Below are 19,746 nucleotides of genomic sequence, written 5' to 3' on the forward strand. Positions count from 1 at the left end.
TATAGTGGGGGGAGGGGGTTCGCGGCAATGTTAAAATTGAACCGCGTCGGCATCCCCCGAACAAGAGTGAGATTCTAGTGGGGGGTTCCCCTCCACACCCCCCCTCAGAGCAGAAGAGTCGGGCTTCGAAAGGAGTGCGGGACTTTTAAGTGTACTGGGGGGTTCCCCACACATACACCTCCTCAGAGCGCAAACAGGAAGGCAACAGAGTGTTGAGAGAGGCGGCGCGCATTTGACCTGCATGCAAATGTTGGGGTATGATTGTCGGCACGCCAATGTCCGGCGCGCTTTTGACGGGTCACCATGTCTGGATACTGGCATTGAATATCTGGTTATATGTTGGCTACTAAAACTTATGCGGTTAAGTGTAACATTCAACCCTTAATAGTCCAAACAAAGGCCTCGTAGATCCGCAACCACGTAGACGCAAAGAGCAGATTCCAAATACTGCTGATCATACTCTTCCTGGTGGCATGTATGGACTGTGGCATGTATGTAGAGTGTGGCGCAGTGGTTAAAGCTACAGCCTCAGCACCCTGAGGTTGTGGGTTCAAACCCACGCTGCTCCTTGTGACCTTGGGAAAGTCACTTAATCCCCCCATTGTCCCAGGTACATTAGATAGATTGTGAGCCCACCAGGACAGACAAAAGTACCTGAATAAATTCATGTAAAACCATTCTGAGCTCCCCTGGGAGAACAGTATAGAAAATTGAATAAAGCTTCTGTCTCGGGTAACCAAAGCTGAGACTGTGATGTCACAATGCCTCATTCCACCAATAAGAGCCAACCTCATCAGTGATGTCACAATGGCTGGATTGTCCTTTACTTGGCTCACTTTTGCTATATTTTGATTTCTAGAGTGGTGCAGTGGGTTAAAGCTACAGCCTCAGCACCCTGAGGTTCAAACCCACACTCCTCTTTGTGACCCTGGGCAAAGTCACTTAACCCCCCCCCCATTGCCCCAGATGCGTTAGATAGATTGTGAGCCCACCAGGGCAGACAGGGAAAAATACTTGAGTACTTGAATAAATGCATGTAAACCGTTCTGAGCTCTCCTGGGAGAACGGCATAGAAAAATAAATAAATATAGATCTTTTTATGCACATTCTTTTAATCATATAGATCACACCATTCGGATTGCTTGTTTCATTTTAGGTGTACTTTTATGTATAACAAAGGAGTCGTGAGGATGAGATGTCAATAATTCAGCCACGGGTACAAAGTTCAAAGTTCACTTTATTCATAGTAGCTCTGCGAGGACTCGATGTGCTACTTTGAATAAAGTAATAGATTAGTACACAATTTGGTTCAGAATGCTTTTTTCTTGGTTTTCCTCCTCTAAACCTAGGTGTGTCTTATGCTCAGGTGCATCTTATAGTGTAAAAAATACAGTAAATGCTGCAGCCAACATTTTTTAAAATGCTGAACATGGCATTTGAATATTGGCCCAACTAGAATCAGGTAATAATACCACAACGGTTTTCACAGATGGTTTAGCAGTATAAATATTTTCCAGTTATATATTTATTTTTTTTTGGGGGGGGGTCATTTATCTGTCCAGGAATACAAGAAAGTGAATCTTTGGCTACTAATTTGCATAATGTCCATATTGTGTCAGCTGTCTGCATCCTCCAGTGTCAGCTCAGCCTAGTAGATGATTGACCAGTGCTAATGCTTCATTCTCTAAAGTTACTTGATATCCCTGCTGATTAACTGCAAAGAACTTCCTGTACCATATGCAGGGCAGACTGTCTTTTTAGGTGGTGGTGGTGGGGTGCTTTCTCTGATAGGCTACTGATGTAAACAAACTGTGATAGTGCGTAACCTTAAAATCTGTCCTCCTAAGGCACAGGGATTCGTCGTGCGTATCCTCAAAATCTGTCCTCTTAATGCACAGGGATTCCTAGTGCGTAACCTCAAAATCTGTCCTCTTAAGGCACAGGGATTCGTCGTGTGTAATGTCAAAATCTGTCCTCTTAATACACAGGGATTCCTAGTGCGTAACCTCAAAATCTGTCCTCTTAAAGCACAGGGATTCGTCATGCGTAACCTCAAAATCTGTCCTTTTAAACCACAGGGATTCGTCGTGCGTAACCTCAAAATCTGTCCTCTTAAGGCACAGGGATTCGTCATGTGTAACCTCAAAATCTGTCCTCTTAAGGCACAAGGATTCATCGTACGTAACCTCAAAATCTGTCCTCTTAAGGCACAGGGATTCATCTTGCGTAACCTCAAAATCTGCCCTCTTAAGGCACAGGGATTTGTCATGCGTAACCTCAAAATCTGTCCTCTTAAGGCACAGGGATTCGTCTTGCGTAACCTCAAAATCTGTCTTCTTAAGGCACAGGGATTCGTCTTGCGTAACCTCAAAATCTGTCCTCTTAAGGCACAGGGATTTGTAGGCTAAAAGTAAAAGAATGGAGTGAAGGAGTAACTTAGTAATTAGAGCAGCAGACTAGGACCTAGAAGGCTCAGCTTCAAATCCCCAGAGCAACCCCTTGTTGCCTTGAGCAAGTCACTTAACCCTTCATTGTCTTGGATTCAATGAGGGACAGGTTCTGGTAGCAGCGTCAGCCCAGGTCATGCCCCCTATGTTGGGCAGCAGTATGGTGGTACCTCACATATGCAAGAGAAAGGGATTGGGACTTGGATATTGTACCTGGGGCAGTGGAGGATTAAGTGACTTGTCCAGGGTCACAGGGATCAGCACAGGATTTGAACCCACAACCTCAGGGTTCTGAGGCTGTAGCTCTAACCACTACGCCACAAAGAAATGGTATCATGCCAAGGGGTGGGAGGGGATGTTCCTCACTGGTCATCAGGAATGAGTTTGAATCAAGGACACATCTGGATCATATAAATAGCTAAGGGACCAAATAAAAGAAGAGAAGGCCTTGAAATACTATGGAACAGTAGCAAGAAGAGACACTGGAGACGTCACAACCAATGTAGGGAATCAAGCCTTTATTGAAGTAAAATCATAAAATGAGTAAAATCCCTACATTGGTTGTGACGTCTCCAGTTGTGACGTCTCCTCTTCTTGGTACTGTTTCATATAAATAGCTGACAGTCTATGAACCCCTGTACCTTTAAGAAAGAAGATTTGGTGGGGGTGGGGTGGGGGGGATGAGAAGAGGGAGACATACTGCAGCACATGGTTATTGAATGATAAGGCTGTGGCATGGAGATGGAGCAGCAGAGAATGCGACATCAAGGTTCAGTAGAGAGGAGGGCCAGAGACAGGATTCTTAAACCGCTGAGTTTTGGCCACAGTTGATTAAATTACTGTGTACAAAATTTAAGACAGGCCATTGATCCTCAGCACCTTACTGGAGGACACTAAATCGTGTCTCTGAACTTGAACACCTAAAGGCCTGATTCACTAAGCTTTCTTTTTAATCCAATGGACAGAGAATGGGAAGAAAGCTATTTAGGTCGGAAGAGATTGTTAATTGCAAAATCTTTCTTAACAAAGGAATGAGGGGAACCTCTGATGACTGGCAGCATTGTATTTCCATGTGCTGGTTCGGGCTATTTTCATTTCACGCCTTAGTAAAAAATGCGTTAACAATGATGAATGAATCTGGGTCTTGAGTCAAATCTCGAGTGCAAAGAAAAATTTTGAAAGTGCTTTTCTAAAAAAAAATGGAAGATTTCGTAGGACAGGATGGTACTGAACGGATGATTTTTGCTCCCTTTCCTCTCACCCACGCTCATTATTTTCAGGAGGAACCGGAACAGAATAAACGGTGCCTTTCTGCTGAACGACAAGACGCTGGAGTTTCTGGAAATCCCCCCAACGCTGTCCCCAACCACTGAATCTCCCAGCTCTTCTTGGCTTATCGTATTTGGAGTTGTCTTTGGCCTCGCTGTGTTTGGAATTATTTTCCTAATTGTGTCAGGGGTCCGGCAACGCCGAAGGTAGGGGGTGCAACAAAGTTCGTTCCTTGTGAGATATTCATGAAAAAATATGCAGCTTTGCCTAACATTTTATGTCCTTGATCCTCTCTCGTTCTTCCCCCGCATCCCCCCCCAATAAAACTCAGAATTATATTGCAAAGTAAACATTTGCTTAATTTTGAAATATGTTCAATGGAAATGTACAGTAATCATCATGTGTGCCCCGTCTGAACGGTACACTGCCGAAAGCACGCAGGACATTGGCGTGCCGACATCTGTGCCCAGGACCAATGCACACCGCCGCTTTCATGCCTTGCCGTTAACATTTTGAGAAGGGTGGGGGGAACCTCCCAGGACATTTAGAACTGGTCGTGCTCCTGGGGGGAGGGAGTTAGGAGGGGGAACCCTTCCAGTACACTGAAAACTTCCATTCTCTCGCTGTTCAGGAATTTTCAGTGTAGTGGGGGTTCCCTCCCACACACACCGTCAGCAGGAGTGCGAGCAGTTATAAGTGTAGTGGGAGGGGTTCCCCCCAACCCCCTCAGAACGCTAACAGTAAGGCATGAAAGCGGTGTTCCTGTGCCCAGATGTCGGTGCGATATTACCGGTGCACTAATGTCCGACATGCTTTGATGTGCCACCGTCTGAGCTAAGTGGTTGATTATCTGGAGACCAGTAACATTTTCAAACCAACTTTTTATAGGAATTTTCATACTTTTGAAAATTGAGGCCTTTCTGGATGGTTTAGGGTAGGGGTGGGCAAACCTTTTGACTTGTGGGCCACAATGAGTTCTTAAATTTGACAGAGGGGCCGGACCAAGAGCATTTTTCTATCCCTCCATCCCTTCCATCCCCCTGTGCAGCAGAACCCTTGCCCAGCTTCTATCCTTCCCTTCCTCCCTCCCATCCCTCGTGCAGCAGAACCCTTGCCCAGCTTCCCTCCTTCCCTCCCTCCCATCCCTCGTGCAGCAGAACCCTTGAGCACCTGCCCCCGCCGTGCAGCTGAACCCCTGCTGACCCTCCATCCTTTCCTCCCATCCGAACTCCGCAGACCGCAAGCCCTACATACCTCCCTCCAGAACAGTGTCGGGTTGGCAACACTCTAAGCAGGCTGCTTTGCGGCCTTCTCTCTCGGGGAATTCCCTCTGCCGCATCACTGATGATGTCATCAGTAACATGGCATATGGAAGGCCCCAATGAGAGAAGGCCAGGAAGCAGCCTGCTTAGAGTGCTGCTGGCCCGACGCTGCTCTGGAGGGAGGTATGTAGGGTTCGCGGTCGGTGGGATTCAGATGGTCGGCGGGCCGGATTCAAAACCAAAAGACCATAGTTTGCCCATGTTTGGTTTAGGGTTGTAAAATCTGGACCCATGACCCCACCCCCAGTTCCACCCAGCCCCACCCTATTCCGCCCAAGTCATGCCTCGTTCCACCCCAGCCCCCCCCAACCTCTTCTCATGCTCAGATCCGCGTCGGGAGGGCATCTGTGCATGCACAGATGTGATGCAATGACATCACACACATGCACACATGCGTGTGACATCACCGTTTTGCATCCGCGTATGTGCAGATGCCCTCCCGATGCGATCCCAAGCAGGAAGCTTTTCAAAACACGAACACAAAGTGCCAGGTTTTGAAAAGCCTGTACGCCCGGACAGTCCTCTAAAAAGAGAACAGGTCCGTGTAAATCCGGACGTCTAGTAACCCTAGAATGGTTGCCGAGTGCAATGATTTCAAGAAAAGATGGGAAACGCAGAAGTGTCAAGTCTCGGCCATTAAGTGTGTGTCACACTCATTAGAAACTCTCTCGCATTCTTTGAGCCTTGTTTCTCACTGATCTTCATGAGAGGCAAGCCTTAGAGAGGTAAACCAAGTGGCCGCTACTGGTCAAGCTCCACAATATTTGACTGATTCATTTGCCTTTTCAACGCAGAAAAATCCACGCTTTGTTTTCCCTTCAGTTAGCACAGGGGTAGGGCACTCCGGTCCTCGAGAGCCGTATTCCAGTCGGGTTTTCAGGATTTCCCCAATGAATATGCATGAGATCTAAGTGCATGCACTGCTTTCAATGCATACTCATTGGGGAAATCCTGAAAACCCAACTGGATTGCGGCCCTCCAGGAGGGACTTTGAGATCCCTGCACTACAGCCTCTTCCATAGGTTGTTCTAGGTCAGGGGTAGGGTGCTCCGGTCCTCGAGAGCCGTATTCCAGTCGGGTTTTCAGGATTTCCCCAATGAATATGCATGAGATCTAAGTGCATGCACTGCTTTCAATGCATACTCATTGGGGAAATCCTGAAAACCCAACTGGATTGCGGCCCTCCAGGAGGGACTTTGAGATCCCTGCACTACAGCCTCTTCCATAGGTTGTTCTAGGTCAGGGGTAGGGTGCTCCGGTCCTCGAGAGCCGTATTCCAGTCGGGTTTTCAGGATTTCCCCAATGAATATGCAGGAGATCTATTTGCATGCACTGCTTTCAATGCATATTTGTTGGGGAAATTCTGAAAACCCGACTGGAATACGGCTCTCGAGGACCGGAGTTCCCTACCCCTGAGTTAGTGGATGCAAGTACAAAAAAATTTCATGAGCAACAACTTTATTCTCAAGATGCATTGCATGATAGTGACTTTAAGAATCTGTTCCTAACCTCTTACTCTTCTCTCCAACTCATCTTTTTTTTAAAAAAAATTCATAGGCAGCTAATTCTCTAACTATTTCATCCTGTACGTATTACCAATCTTTTGTAAACCGCATTGAACTACCTGCGGTCTAGAAACTGATTTATTCTATTGTATTGATGTATTGTTCAAACCATTTGGAAGAAATCTAAGCTCGCCTTCCTTCCTGCCGCTTCCCCTTGCCCTGTCCCCTTTCCCTTTATTTCAAGTACATGTGCTCTGAAACCGATGTGCCTACTTTTAATAACCGGTGGAAGACAATTTTCAGCTCAAAAAATTTATCCAAATTGCTTCTCCCCTTTTGTCTGTATTCTTTGAGAGGCTCCAAAGAAGAGCTGATATCATTTAATGCTGCCTTGATTTATCTTCAAAGCAACACTACACATAAATCATTCTAGAGCAGTGGTTCCCAAACCTGTCCTGGGGGACCCCCAGCCAGTCAGGTTTTCAAGATATCCCTAATGAATATGCATGAGAGAGATTTGCATATAATGGAAGTGACAGGTGTGCAAATCTCTCTCATGCATATTCATTAGGGATATCATGCATATTCATTAGGGTTTGGGAACCACTGTTCTAGAGTTATACTTTGGATGCACCGTCTGAAAAATCTCACTCTCTAGGGTTAACAGATGTCCGGATTTACCCAGGCATGTCCTCTAGGTTTTCAAAACCAGGTTTTGGAAAAGCGTTGAGCTCGGGGCCACGTCTGGAAGGCCTCTGGGCATGTGCCGATGACATCACATGCATGCACACATGTGCGACATCATCACGTCACCTCCAGACGTGGCCCTGAAGGGACCAGGTTTGTGTAGGGCCGGGGTCGGGGACAGAGCATGTCAGGGCTGTGGGTGGAATGGGGTGAACAGAACAGGGTAGGGCCATGCGTCCTCTTTTTTTATTTTAAGAAAAATTCTGGTAATCCTATCACTCTCTGGTCTTCAGTCTCTCTCTTGGCATGGTAAATCTTGCTTCTTTGGGATGGTTCACCCTCAGCATCTATGAAAATTTTTTACCACCCTCAATCATATAGAGAAAATATTATCTAAAAAAAAAAAAAAAGACTGATATTCTTCAGAGCACTAACTGATTAAAGACAAGGTATTAGGTTAGCCTTAACTGGATATTCTATAAAGGGTGCTCTTGGCTGAGAGTTTAATTATTAAACAACAAAAGTTTGGAACTCTCTTCCCACAATGATCTGAACTATTACTAAATATCAAAACTATATCAGTACAGGCTGAATATCTTAAATGAATATGTCCACACCAAAATATTCATCCACTCATTAATAACATATCTGTTCCTGAAATATCTAGACAGTTGACCCGTACATCTCTTTCCCCTCAATAACGGTTCCCTTGACCTCTTAACCACTTTCTCTCACCTCCTTTAAGCTCAATCAACTTGTACCTTCTTTTAATCTTATGTAAACCGCATAGAACTTCACGGTCCTGCGGTATATAAACTGTTATTATTATTATCATATGTGCCACCTTTCTTTAAACGGAGAAAAGACCTCAGTGTTTCTCAGGAGTATACCTGGGAAAGAGCCCAGGAGATTGAAATCCTTACAACTTCTAGTAGTCTCTAAATTGTGCACACAATCTGAATGTACATTTTGGTGCCATGTCATAGAATGAAGGGGTAGGAGAGCTATTCTATGAAGTGGTGCCAGTCATCGGTATTTCCATAGCCTGGACCTATCCACTTTTGGCTGAGACCCATCCATCAGCGATGCAACTTTGGTGTAACTGGCAGGAATTCCAAAGCCCTGATAGTTGAAGACATCCACCGTCTACCATAACTTTGTCAATAGGCCGAGACAGTCAGTGGCATCGCTCCAAGTTGCTGACAACGTCATCCCAGGCATGCTCAATTCTCACACATGATGAGTTCATGTTGCAGTTTTCTGACAGGATTAGGCGGGTGGCTGATGTCTTTAGATGACAGAGTTTGGGGATCCCCACCAGCTAAGGTATTTTAAGAGGGAGTGGGTGAGCAAATGAGTGGAGAGGGTAGGGGTTAGAGTGCCTCAAGAAATGCCTTTTTTGGCTCTTCCACTGTTTTCCGATTCCCTTCGTCATCTTTTATCCTCCTGATGAGAATATAAGACTTGAGATGGGAGAGTTAGGAGTAAGACTTAAAAAGAAAGCAAGAGAGAAATAAGTGTTGCTGCTTGTGGACTTCCAGGGGTAGAAGGTTTCCTGCAGTTGATAAGTTTATTGACCGCTAATAAAAGAAGGGGGCAGGAATGGTTATAAAAGAGCGATAACAGAATGCAAATGAGATCATACCAAACATACAACTCCTAGGTAGGTGGAGAAACATTTTAAAGTTTTATTATTGTAAGTAATAGGAACAAAAACAACCACTCGGGCTATTAAGAAATCCAAGATTAGATGTCAGCTGAGTTCTGAATTTCCTTTCAAACCCTCTTTGCTGAATATTGACTTGATATGGCAAGCTATAAAAATAGAGCCATTTTAGACTGAGTCAACGAATCTGAAGGTCGATAAGGAACTGAAAAATTCATCTGGGTGGCTACCAATGAGCGTTCCAAGTGCTAAATATTTCCTAATGCTTTGCGATCCTTCTGTGGTCTGCTAGGCAACCAGAGCTAACATAGTAACATAGTAGATGACGGCAGATAAAGACCCGAATGGTCCATCCAGTCTGCCCAACCTGATTCAATTTAAATTTTTTCTTCTTAGCTGTTTCTGGGCAAGAATCCAAAGCTCTAACCAGTACTGTGCTTGGGTTCCTACTGCCGAAATCTCCGTTAAAACCTACTCCAGCCCATCTACACCCTCCCGGCCATTGAAGCCATCCCCAGCCCATCCTCCACCAAATGGCCATATACAGACACAGACTGTGCAAGTCTGCCCAGTACTGGCCTTAATTCAATTTTTAATATTATTTTCTGATTCTAGATCCTCTGAGGGGCATAATCAAAAAAAAGTCTAAGTCCCCTTGTGGCCTAAGGCCTTAAACGTTGAAAGCAGAAGCAGGGAAAATGTCCATTATCAAAAAAAACGTCCATAAGGAGGTTTTTTTTGATAATGGCCTGCCTCTACATTCAGCTGTTTAAACGCCCAAACCACCACTACGTCTAAACTTATACCCTATAATCAACCTAAAAAAAAGCCTAAGCCCCAAACGTCCAAAACAAGGGCTTTTAGGTGAAGGAGGAGCCAGTCCTTCGCCTAAAAGCTGGATTCTGTAACCGGTGTCTGTCAAAAACAACGCCAGTTACAGTATCCACCCCCCCCCCCTACAACGATCGGGCCAGGAGAGAGCCCAAGCCCTCCTGGCCCCGCCGACAATGATCGGGGCAAGAGGGAGCCCAAGCCCTCTTACCCCATGATCCCCAATTCCCCCCAGAGTCTGATGGGGCCAGGAGGGAGCCCAAGCCCTCCTGGCCCTGCGGCTTTCTAACCCCCCTTCCCCCCCCCCCCACTATCCAGTCAGGAGGGAGCTCAAGCCCTCCTGGCCATGCGACCCCCACCCCCTACAAGATCGGGCAGGAGGGAGCCCAACCCCTCCTGCCCAGGTGAACCCCCCACCCCACTAAAATACGGGCAGGAGGGAACCCAAGGTCCTCCTGCCCTTGAATTGACTCCCCCCATGATCACCCCCCGATCAGCCCCCCTGCCGACACGCGACCCCCCAGGCCGACCCCACAACTCTCCCCCAATCCCACCCCCCATACCTTGAAAACATTGGCCGGACGAACGGGTGTCAAGCCTGCCCATCTGGCAGGCCAGCTGGCTCCAGAATAGGGCTGGATTGGTCCAGGCGGTTCAAACCCCACCCACAGGTGAGGCCTGAGCCTGGGCCAACCAGAATAGGCCCGGGATGAAGATCTTTGAAGCAGAAGCTCGTTATTCAAATAAATTCCCCTGATGCAGCTTGACCTCGAAACAGGGCCTGTCGAGAATACTAAGATTACTTCCAGTGCAATGTTATATTGAAAGAAATTGGCACTGGTAGTTTTTTCACTGCGCTGCGGTGATCTTGCCTACACCAGAGGATACATAAGACAAGTGCGTGTTTTGATTCTATTTAAATTATTTTGAAAACTTTGAAAATTTTGATGTCTATGAATTATATATATTGAACTTAAATGGAGTTTTTCTTGGACCGAGGATGTGTGATCTATGACAACCTTGCATTTGTCATAGTAGTTTCCGGAGTTTGTTCTCAGGGAACACTGAGGTCTTTTCTCCGTATTTTTGATACCTATTTAAGTCTCTGGGAAGGGGCTATAACTTAAGAATATCTGTTGGTGGCTATACTTTATAGAAACTTTGTAACATGATGGCATATAAAGGCTAAATGGCCCATCCAGTCTGCCCATCCACAGTAACCATTATCTCTTTCTCTCTCTGAGAGATCCCATGTGCCTATCCCAGGCATCAGCAATCAATAATTGTCATTAATTGCCAGCATGTCCTTATTTCTCATTAATGACTATGTTCCTGGGTAAATGTTTTTTGGAAAACATCTTCCCAGTTTAGTATGAGAGTTTAATTTTTTAAGAAGTGCCATCCAGGGCAATGGTTCTCAACCTAGTCTCAGTCCTGATGATACTCTTAGCCAGTAGGATAGGCATGACTTAGATTTTGTGTATGGATATCCCGAAAGCCTGACAAGCTGGCTGTGTTCTGAGGACTATAACACACTCAGTAACCCTGTAAATGATGGCATGTAATGATAAAGACTTACTTGGCCCATCCAGTCTGCCCAGCAAGGCAGCCAGAGCTGGGCCTGCCGCTCTATGTGGGCCCCAGCCACCTGTGCTTAAATGTTGGTTGACAAGTCTACCATGCCAACCATGCCAGGGAGTGCTGAAGAGCTCTCAGCCCAACCAAGAAGAGAATAGTGTGGATATAATTCAACCAATGATCTGAAACAATGTGAAGAAAACATTGGTGCTTAACGAAATAAGATCATACTTTTTTCAGCTCCAGTGGCAAAATAACACTCCGAATTTAGGAAGCTGGTTGGGCTGAGAACTTTTCAGTACCCCCTCATATATGCAGCCATCATATGAGTCTTGATTATAACCATACATCATCCCCAAGTATTGCTGACAGTATTCAACTTACCAGTCAAGATGTCTTACCCTGCTCCCCACAACACTCTCTGTCTCAGTACATGACAATAAGGTCATCTAGAACACTGGAGTTGTTGAAGCTTCACCTGCCTTTTGCCATTCGTGGAATACAGACCATAAAAGTCTGTCTGGCAATGGTCCCCAACCCTCCCTCCCTCCTTCCCATCATGCTGTTTCTCCAACCCACCTCCATGCTGTTTCTCCAGGCCCCTCCCTCCTCCGTTGCTGCTTCCCCTCATGACATCTCTAGCAACCGACCCTCCCACTTCCTTCCTCCCCGGGTCCGACACTGTAATTGAATCTTCGGGCAGCCAACAGCAGCAGCGAGGTAAGCCTGCTGCCATCGGCTGCCCCAGAAGCCACCTTTCTGCAAGTCCTGCCTACACAGGAACAGGAAGTCGCTGCAGAGAGAGAGGCGGCCTCCGGAGCAGACCGGCAGCAATAGGCTTACCTCATTGCTGCTGCCAGCTGCCTGAAGATTCAATTACAACGGCCAGACCCGGGGAGGAAGTAGGTGGGGGGAGTCAGGAGAAGACATGTCTGGGGCTTCCCAGATGTCTGGTAACCCTATCTCAGATTGGCCTTCTTGTGGTGGGGTCCCGGGGAGGGCCTTCTTGTGGGGGGAGGGTTTTAGAAAAGGGATCCAATCATATTGGGGAGGGGGGTTGGGAGTGGGTTAGCCCTTGGAGGGGTGGGAGAGAGGAAAGGGGGAATACTTTTGGGGGGGTTTTCAGCCCGCTACCCGTTTAGCTGACCAATTAGCAGGTTGAGTATTGCACTTACCTATCTGCCTGTCTGTGGGCATAGACTGGCCAGAGACCAGATATTCAGAGCAGGTATCTAATTCAATCCTTGGCGGTCACTATTTAAAAAAATACTGAATGCAACTGACCGAATGTTGATTAGCCAGCGTCCTTTGTATCCTCAGTTGATGCCTTCATGTGGTTTCTTACTGTCAGTATGCTGATTATGGAACTTTATTCTTTCAGAAAAACTCGACAACCTGAAATAACAGAAGAGTACGAAGTCAGAATGGAAACGGTGACGACAATGGAGAATGGAATCGCCTGCGACACTTTCTATTCCAAAGGAGGCCAGACTAATGAGGCATATGTCCAAGATAAAGACACGCTGACGCCTTTGTGAAAATGCCCGCATCACTTCTCTGCAAGAATTTTGTGGCCACCAATCACTGGGCTCCATCTCCTGAGCACCAACCTGCTGGACAAGCCAGTCAAAAAGAATGGGATTAGCTTTCATTAGTTTTATTTTTTAATAATTGGAAAGACTAATCCCTAATATAATATCTAAAACAAGTAACCTGCACAATACGTCTTATCAGACAGAAATGTGGCTACTGTCAGAAGACCCAGAGCTCCAAAAACAGATATAAGTAGCATTTAACAAGGTAAAATGGCTCCTGTGACTCAGCAAACTGTGGCATCAATCCACTCTGTGACTCAGCAAACTATGGCATCAACCCATTTGTTAACCAGATATATTCTTCTTGCTTCTTGATATTGTTCACAAGCTCAGAAGCAGAGTTACACCTGTTAAGCACTCATATTCTCCCACTATTTGCTCTGGACTCAGGACCGGCATTAGGAGGGTCAAAGAGGGCAGCTACCCTGGGTCCTACAGCTCCAGGAGACCCAAGTGGGCCAGAATGTCCTTCTTTTTTCCCCACCCCCTTTTCAAGCCCCCCTCACCTTTTAAAATGCAAAGGGGTTGCTGGTGTGGCAGTGATTCTGTAGTGCTACTCGTGGCTTCCTCAGCGCTGTTCCACTGCTGCGCTTTGCCCAAAGAAAAACAGGAAGTTGCATCAGATGGGGGGGGATGACGGCGGAGGAACAGCACAGACGAAGCCACAAGCAGCGCTACAGAATTGCTGCCCTGCCAGCAACCCCTTTACATTTTAAAAGGTGAGCTTTGGAAGGGGGGTAGGAAGAAGGCAAGGATATCCTGACCCACAGGGGCCCCCTGGAGATACTGATTTTAAAATGAAGGAAGAGATGCTGGATGGGAGGGCATGTGGTAGACCTGCATTTGAGGGGGAGGGAGGGAAGGAGGAGGAAAGGAGAAATTCTGGATGGAAGGACATTTGGTGGGTGAGGAAATGAAGGGAGAGGGCAAGGAGGAGAGGAATTGAAAGCCCCCTCCTTAATTTCTGCCCTGGGCCCCAGCATGTCTATCACCAGACGTAAACAAGGGTGTCTTGAAGAGTTTCTGGGAAAGGTTAAGGCATGTGGAACGCACTACCAGGGGCTAAAGCTGAACTTTGCTGATCTTATCATGGAATGTATGTTAGGCCACCAGTGCACATGGCTAATGGGCCCCACACAATCATGACTTACAAGATAATGCACATGTGGGGACAGAAATCCTTTGATATTACCAGGGCCATCTCTGAGAATCAGGGCAACTGCTCCAGGTACTGTAACTGAGTGGTCTCTGGCATGTCTTTATGAGGACATGTCCGGGGGGAGGGGGGGTGTCTGGATGGCTTTTCAAAACCCAGCACTTTGTCCGGGTTTTGTAAAGCCTCAAATGGCGTCCGGCAGGGAGGAAGTCCACGCATGCTCAAAAGGAGGACATGACCTGGGAAATCTGGTATGCATGAAATACATTTGCATATAACGGAGGCAATGTATGCAAATCAAGTTTATGCAAATTCAGTATGGATATCCTGAAAACCTGACTGGCAAGGGGGGACTCCAGGACCGAGTGGAGAAACACTGCCCTAACTGGCAAGATGACCACTGGAGGGATGAAAATATGACCCCACACACACACACATACTCACCCAGTGGTCTCTGACCCCTTCCCCCCCAAAAAAATATCTGCATGAAACAGTACACTAGGCGAATAGTGAGATCAATGCAAGACAATAAACTGGTCCTTCCCTCAACCAATAAGGCAAAGGGGGAATCAACAAGAAATAAGGCCTCATGATATTAGAAATTTACCTCATGATATTAGATTGGAGGTAACCATGCAAGCATTTAAAACTAGACTAAAATCTTTTTATTTCGGTGAAGCGTTTGGTAAAGACCTTTCCATATCGGAGATCTCTCATATTTATTTAGGGGAATGGATCTTGCAATGTGAATCCTGAGATTGCAATGGTTAGAGGACATTCAAGGTTATTTTAGGTTATATGGATGAATGTGATGTAATTCTTGTTTGTATGTTAATTTGGAGGTCTGTCCTATTATAAATTGGAATTCTTTCTATATCAAGTTTCAAGTTTTTATTAAAATTTGATTCATTCGCTTATTTCATTTACTAAGCAAGATACAATTAAATAAAATTGGGTACTATACAAATAAAAATACAATGACATTATTACAAATTACAGACGAACTGGAATGAAACGATGAACGGGGTGGAAATACATTATTTAAAGGATAGGAACATCCTCAGGCAAAAACAATATGGTAGGGTAAAAGGTATAGAGAAGTGGGATTGCTTTTGTGTGTTTAAAGATTGAAAGCATCTTTGAATAAGAACCGCTTGGACCTGTCGTATGAACAAGCGGTATAACAAGTTTTAATAAAACATTTATGTCTGTCTCTATATGGTAGCTGCAAATACTATGTCCAGTCTTAGTAATGCTGCATGTGGGTCTCTGGAGTAGCCCGGTGGGCATCTCAGTGGACTGCAGAGAAGGGGACCCAGGCTCATTTCAAGTTTCAAGTTTATTAAAAAAATTTTAGACCACCCGAGAGAGGTGGTGGAGAGTAAAACTGTGACTGAGTTCAATGAAGCGTGGGATGAACACAGAGGATCTAGAATCAGAAAATAATATTAAATATTGAACTAAGGCCAGTACTGGGCAGACTTGCACGGTCTGTGTCTGTGTATGGCCGTTTGGTGGGGGATGGGCTGGAGAGGGCTTCAATGGCTGGGAGGGTGTAGATGGGTTGGAGTAGGTTTTGACAGAGATTTCGGCAGTTGGAACCCAAGCACAGTACCAGGTAGAGCTTTGGATTCTTGCCCAGAAGAAGCTAAGAAAAAAATTAAAAAATTTAAATTGAATCAGGTTGGGCAGACTGGATGGACCATTCGGGTCTTTATCTGCCATCATCTACTATGTCACTTTATCAAATTTCTAGGCGGTGTACAATCTAAAAAAGTCCATAAAAACAAATTAAAATTAGACGTACTAAACAAGACCAGGGTAGGTTAATAAAACACATAACAAAACATATGGACTAACTTCACACAGTTGGGGAAAAATAATAAGTACGGGTAAAAAGCTATAAAGCTAGTTTTGGTCCTTAAAAGGACAGTTATTGTCCAAAAGCATCCTGGAACAAGAATGTTTTTAATTTTGATCTGAATTGATTTAATACGGATTCGATGTGTAAATGATTAGGCAGCGAATTCCAAAGAGAAGGTGCGGTGACAGCGAAATTGTTGGATCTCAACGTGTTGATTGATTTTAATGATGGTACGACAAGAAGATTCTGTGACCTTGAACGAAGCGATTTTGAAGGACTGTAAGGAATTAAGAGTCTATCAGTAAACTCTGGTAGATTGTTTGAACGTGTTGTAAAAGTTAAAAGTAAGATTTTGTAACTAATTCTATGTTCAACGGGCAGCCAGTGTGCGTTGAACAGGATAGGTGAAACATGATCATATTTCTTAGCACCGTAAATAATCTTAATAGCTGCATTATGGGGCAAAGATCTGGAACAATTGCTCACATCTACTACTTATGGGGAATTTAGGAAACACCTAAAAACATATCTGTTCCTGAAGTATTTAGGCAACTAACCTGTACAATCCTACTCCACAATAACTGATCTCTAGCGCTGTTAATAACTAGCTTCTAACCTTGTTAATTCTACTTAATTTGTAACATCTTTTACCATTGTAAACCGCATAGAACTTCACGGTCCTGCGGTATATAAACTGTTATTATTATTCTGCACTATCTGAAGACGTCTTATTTCCTTTTTAGTATAGAACATAGAAACATAGTAACATAGTAAATGACGGCAGATAAAGACCCGAATGGTCCATCCAGTCTGCCCAACCTGATTCAATTTAAATTATTATTATTTTTTTTTCTTCTTCTTAGCTATTTCTGGGCGAGAATCCAAAGCTCTACCCGGTACTGTGCTTGGGTTCCAACTGCCGAAATCTCTGTTAAGACTTACTCCAGCCCATCTACACCCTCCCAGCCATTGAAGCCCTCCCCTGCCCATCCTCCTCCAAACGGCCATGCACAGACACAGACCGTACAAGTCTGCCCAGTAACTGGCCTAGTTCAATATTTAATATTATTTTCTGATTCTAAATCTTCTGTGTTCATCCCACGCTTCTTTGAACTCAGTCACAGTTTTACTCTCCACCACCTCTCTCGGGAGCGCATTCCAGGCATCCACCACCCTCTCCGTAAAGTAGAATTTCCTAACATTGCCCCTGAATCTACCACCCCTCAACCTCAAATTATGTCCTCTGGTTTTACCATTTTCCTTTCTCTGGAAAATATTTTGTTCTACGTTAATACCCTTTAAGTATTTGAACGTCTGAATCATATCTCCCCTGTCTCTCCTTTCCTCTAGGGTATACATATTCAGGGCTTCCAGTCTCTCCTCATACGTCTTCTGGCGCAAGCCTCCTATCATTTTCGTCGCCCTCCTCTGGACCGCCTCAAGTCTTCTTACGTCTTTCGCCAGATACGGTCTCCAAAACTGAACACAATACTCCAAGTGGGGCCTCACCAATGACCTGTACAGGGGCATCAACACCTTCTTCCTTCTACTGACTACGCCTCTCTTTATACAGCCCAGAATCCTTCTGGCAGCAGCCACTGCCTTGTCACACTGTTTTTTCGCCTTTAGATCTTCGGACACTATCACCCCAAGGTCCCTCTCCCCGTCCGTGCATATCAGCTTCTCTCCTCCCAGCATATACAGTTCCTTCCTATTATTAATCCCCAAATGCATTACTCTGCATTTCTTTGCATTGAATTTTAGTTGCCAGGCATTAGACCATTCCTCTAACTTTTGCAGATCCTTTTTCATATTTTCCACTCCCTCTTCGGTGTCTACTCTGTTACAAATCTTGGTATCATCTGCAAAAAGGCACACTTTTCCTTCTAACCCTTCAGCAATGTCACTTACATACATATTGAACAGGATTGGCCCTAGCACCGAACCCTGAGGGACTCCACTAGTCACCTTTCCTTCCTTCGAGCGACTTCCATTAACCACCACCCTCTGGCGTCTGTCCGACAGCCAGTTTCTGATCCAGTTCACCACTTTGGGTCCTAACTTCAGCCCTTCAAGTTTGTTCAACAGCCTCTTATGAGGAACTGTATCAAAGGCTTTGCTGAAATCCAAGTAAATTACATCTAGCATATGTCCTCGATCCAGCTCTCTGGTCACCCAATCAAAAAATTCAATCAGGTTCGTTTGGCACGATTTACCTTTTGTAAAGCCATGTTGCCTCGGATCCTGTAACCCATTAGATTCAAGGAAATACACTATCCTTTCTTTCAGCAACACTTCCATTATTTTTCCAACAACTGAAGTGAGGCTCACCGGCCTGTAGTTTCCTGCTTCATCCCTGTGACCACTTTTATGAATAGGGACCACATCCGCTCTCCTCCAATCCCCAGGAATCACTCCCATCTCCAGAGATTTGTTGAACAAGTCTTTAATAGGACTCGCCAGAACCTCTCTGAGTTCCCTTAGTATCCTGGGATGGATCCCGTCTGGTCCCATCGCTTTGTCCACCTTCAGTTTTTCAAGTTGCTCATAAACACCCTCCTCCGTGAACGGCGCAGAATCTACTCCATTTTCTCGTGTAACTTTGCCAGACAATCTCGGTCCTTCTCCAGGATTTTCTTCTGTGAACACCAGAACAGAAGTATTTGTTTAGCACATTTGCTTTCTCCTCATCACTCTCCACATATTTGTTCCCAGCATCTTTCATCCTAGCAATTCCATTTTTTATCTTCCTCCTTTCACTAATATATCTGAAAAAATTTTTATCTCCCTTTTTTACATTTTTAGCCATTTGTTCTTCCGCCTGTGCCTTCGCCAAACGTATCTCTCTCTTGGCTTCTTTCAGTTTCACCCTGTAGTCCTTTCTGCTCTCCTCTTCTTGGGTTTTTTTATATTTCATGAACGCCAACTCTTTCGCCTTTATTTTCTCAGCCACTAGGTTGGAGAACCATATCGGCTTCTTAACATTTGCATCTCCTCTTCCTATAGGCTAAGGCTCTTTACACCTGCATTTTGATGTCATAGAACTTTCTGATTATAGAAACATAGAAACATGATGGCAGATAAAGGCCAAATGACCCATCATAGAAACATAGAAGATGACGGCAGAAAAGGGCTACAGCCCATCAAGTCTGCCCACTCTGCTTACCCACCCCCTGTCTATGCCCTAATGACCCAATTTCCTTATCTTGACCCTCGTAGGGATCCCACATGGGTATCCCATTTATTCTTAAAGTCTGGCACGATGTCTGCCTCGATCACCTGCACTGGAAGCTTGTTCCAATGATCAACCACTCTCTCTATGAAGAAATACTTTCTGGTGTCTGCAGCAGCCACTCTCTCCTCCTCTCCCTATTGGCTAAGGCTCTTAACATTTGCATCTCCTCTTCCTATAGGCTAAGGCTCTTTACACCTGCATTGTGATGTCATAGAACTTTCTGATTATAGAAACATAGAAACATGATGGCAGATAAAGGCCAAATGACCCATCATAGAAACATAGAAGATGACGGCAGAAAAGGGCTACAGCCCATCAAGTCTGCCCACTCTGCTTACCCACCCCCTGTCTATGCCCTAATGACCCAATTTCCTTATCTTGACCCTCGTAGGGATCCCACATGGGTATCCCATTTATTCTTTGGCACGCTGTCTGCCTCGATCACCTGCACTGGAAGCTTGTTCCAATGATCAACCACTCTCTCTGTGAAGAAATACTTTCTGGTGTCTGCAGCAGCCACTCTCTCCTCCTCTACCTATTGGCTAAGGCTCTTAACATTTGCATCTCCTCTTCCTATAGGCTAAGGCTCTT

The 19,746-nt window shown here is 45.2% G+C and overlaps 1 protein-coding gene across 2 annotated transcripts in view; it reads left to right on the forward strand.

The window, feature by feature from the left end:
• The window catches only part of CLTRN (collectrin, amino acid transport regulator), a 30,672-nt gene extending 16,345 nt beyond the window's left edge, over positions 1–14,327 (forward strand). For both annotated transcript variants that reach the window (XM_033950514.1, XM_033950515.1), the window contains 2 exons: positions 3,728–3,922; positions 12,687–14,327. In XM_033950514.1, coding sequence (XP_033806405.1) covers positions 3,728–3,922; positions 12,687–12,843 — 352 coding nt within the window. In that variant the 3' untranslated portion in view covers positions 12,844–14,327. The remainder of the gene's footprint in view (positions 1–3,727; positions 3,923–12,686) is intronic.
• The last annotated feature ends 5,419 nt before the right edge of the window (positions 14,328–19,746 follow it).

The sequence above is a fragment of the Geotrypetes seraphini genome, chromosome 6, assembly GCF_902459505.1.
Source record: "Geotrypetes seraphini chromosome 6, aGeoSer1.1, whole genome shotgun sequence".
Classification (NCBI taxonomy): Eukaryota; Metazoa; Chordata; class Amphibia; order Gymnophiona; family Dermophiidae; genus Geotrypetes; species Geotrypetes seraphini.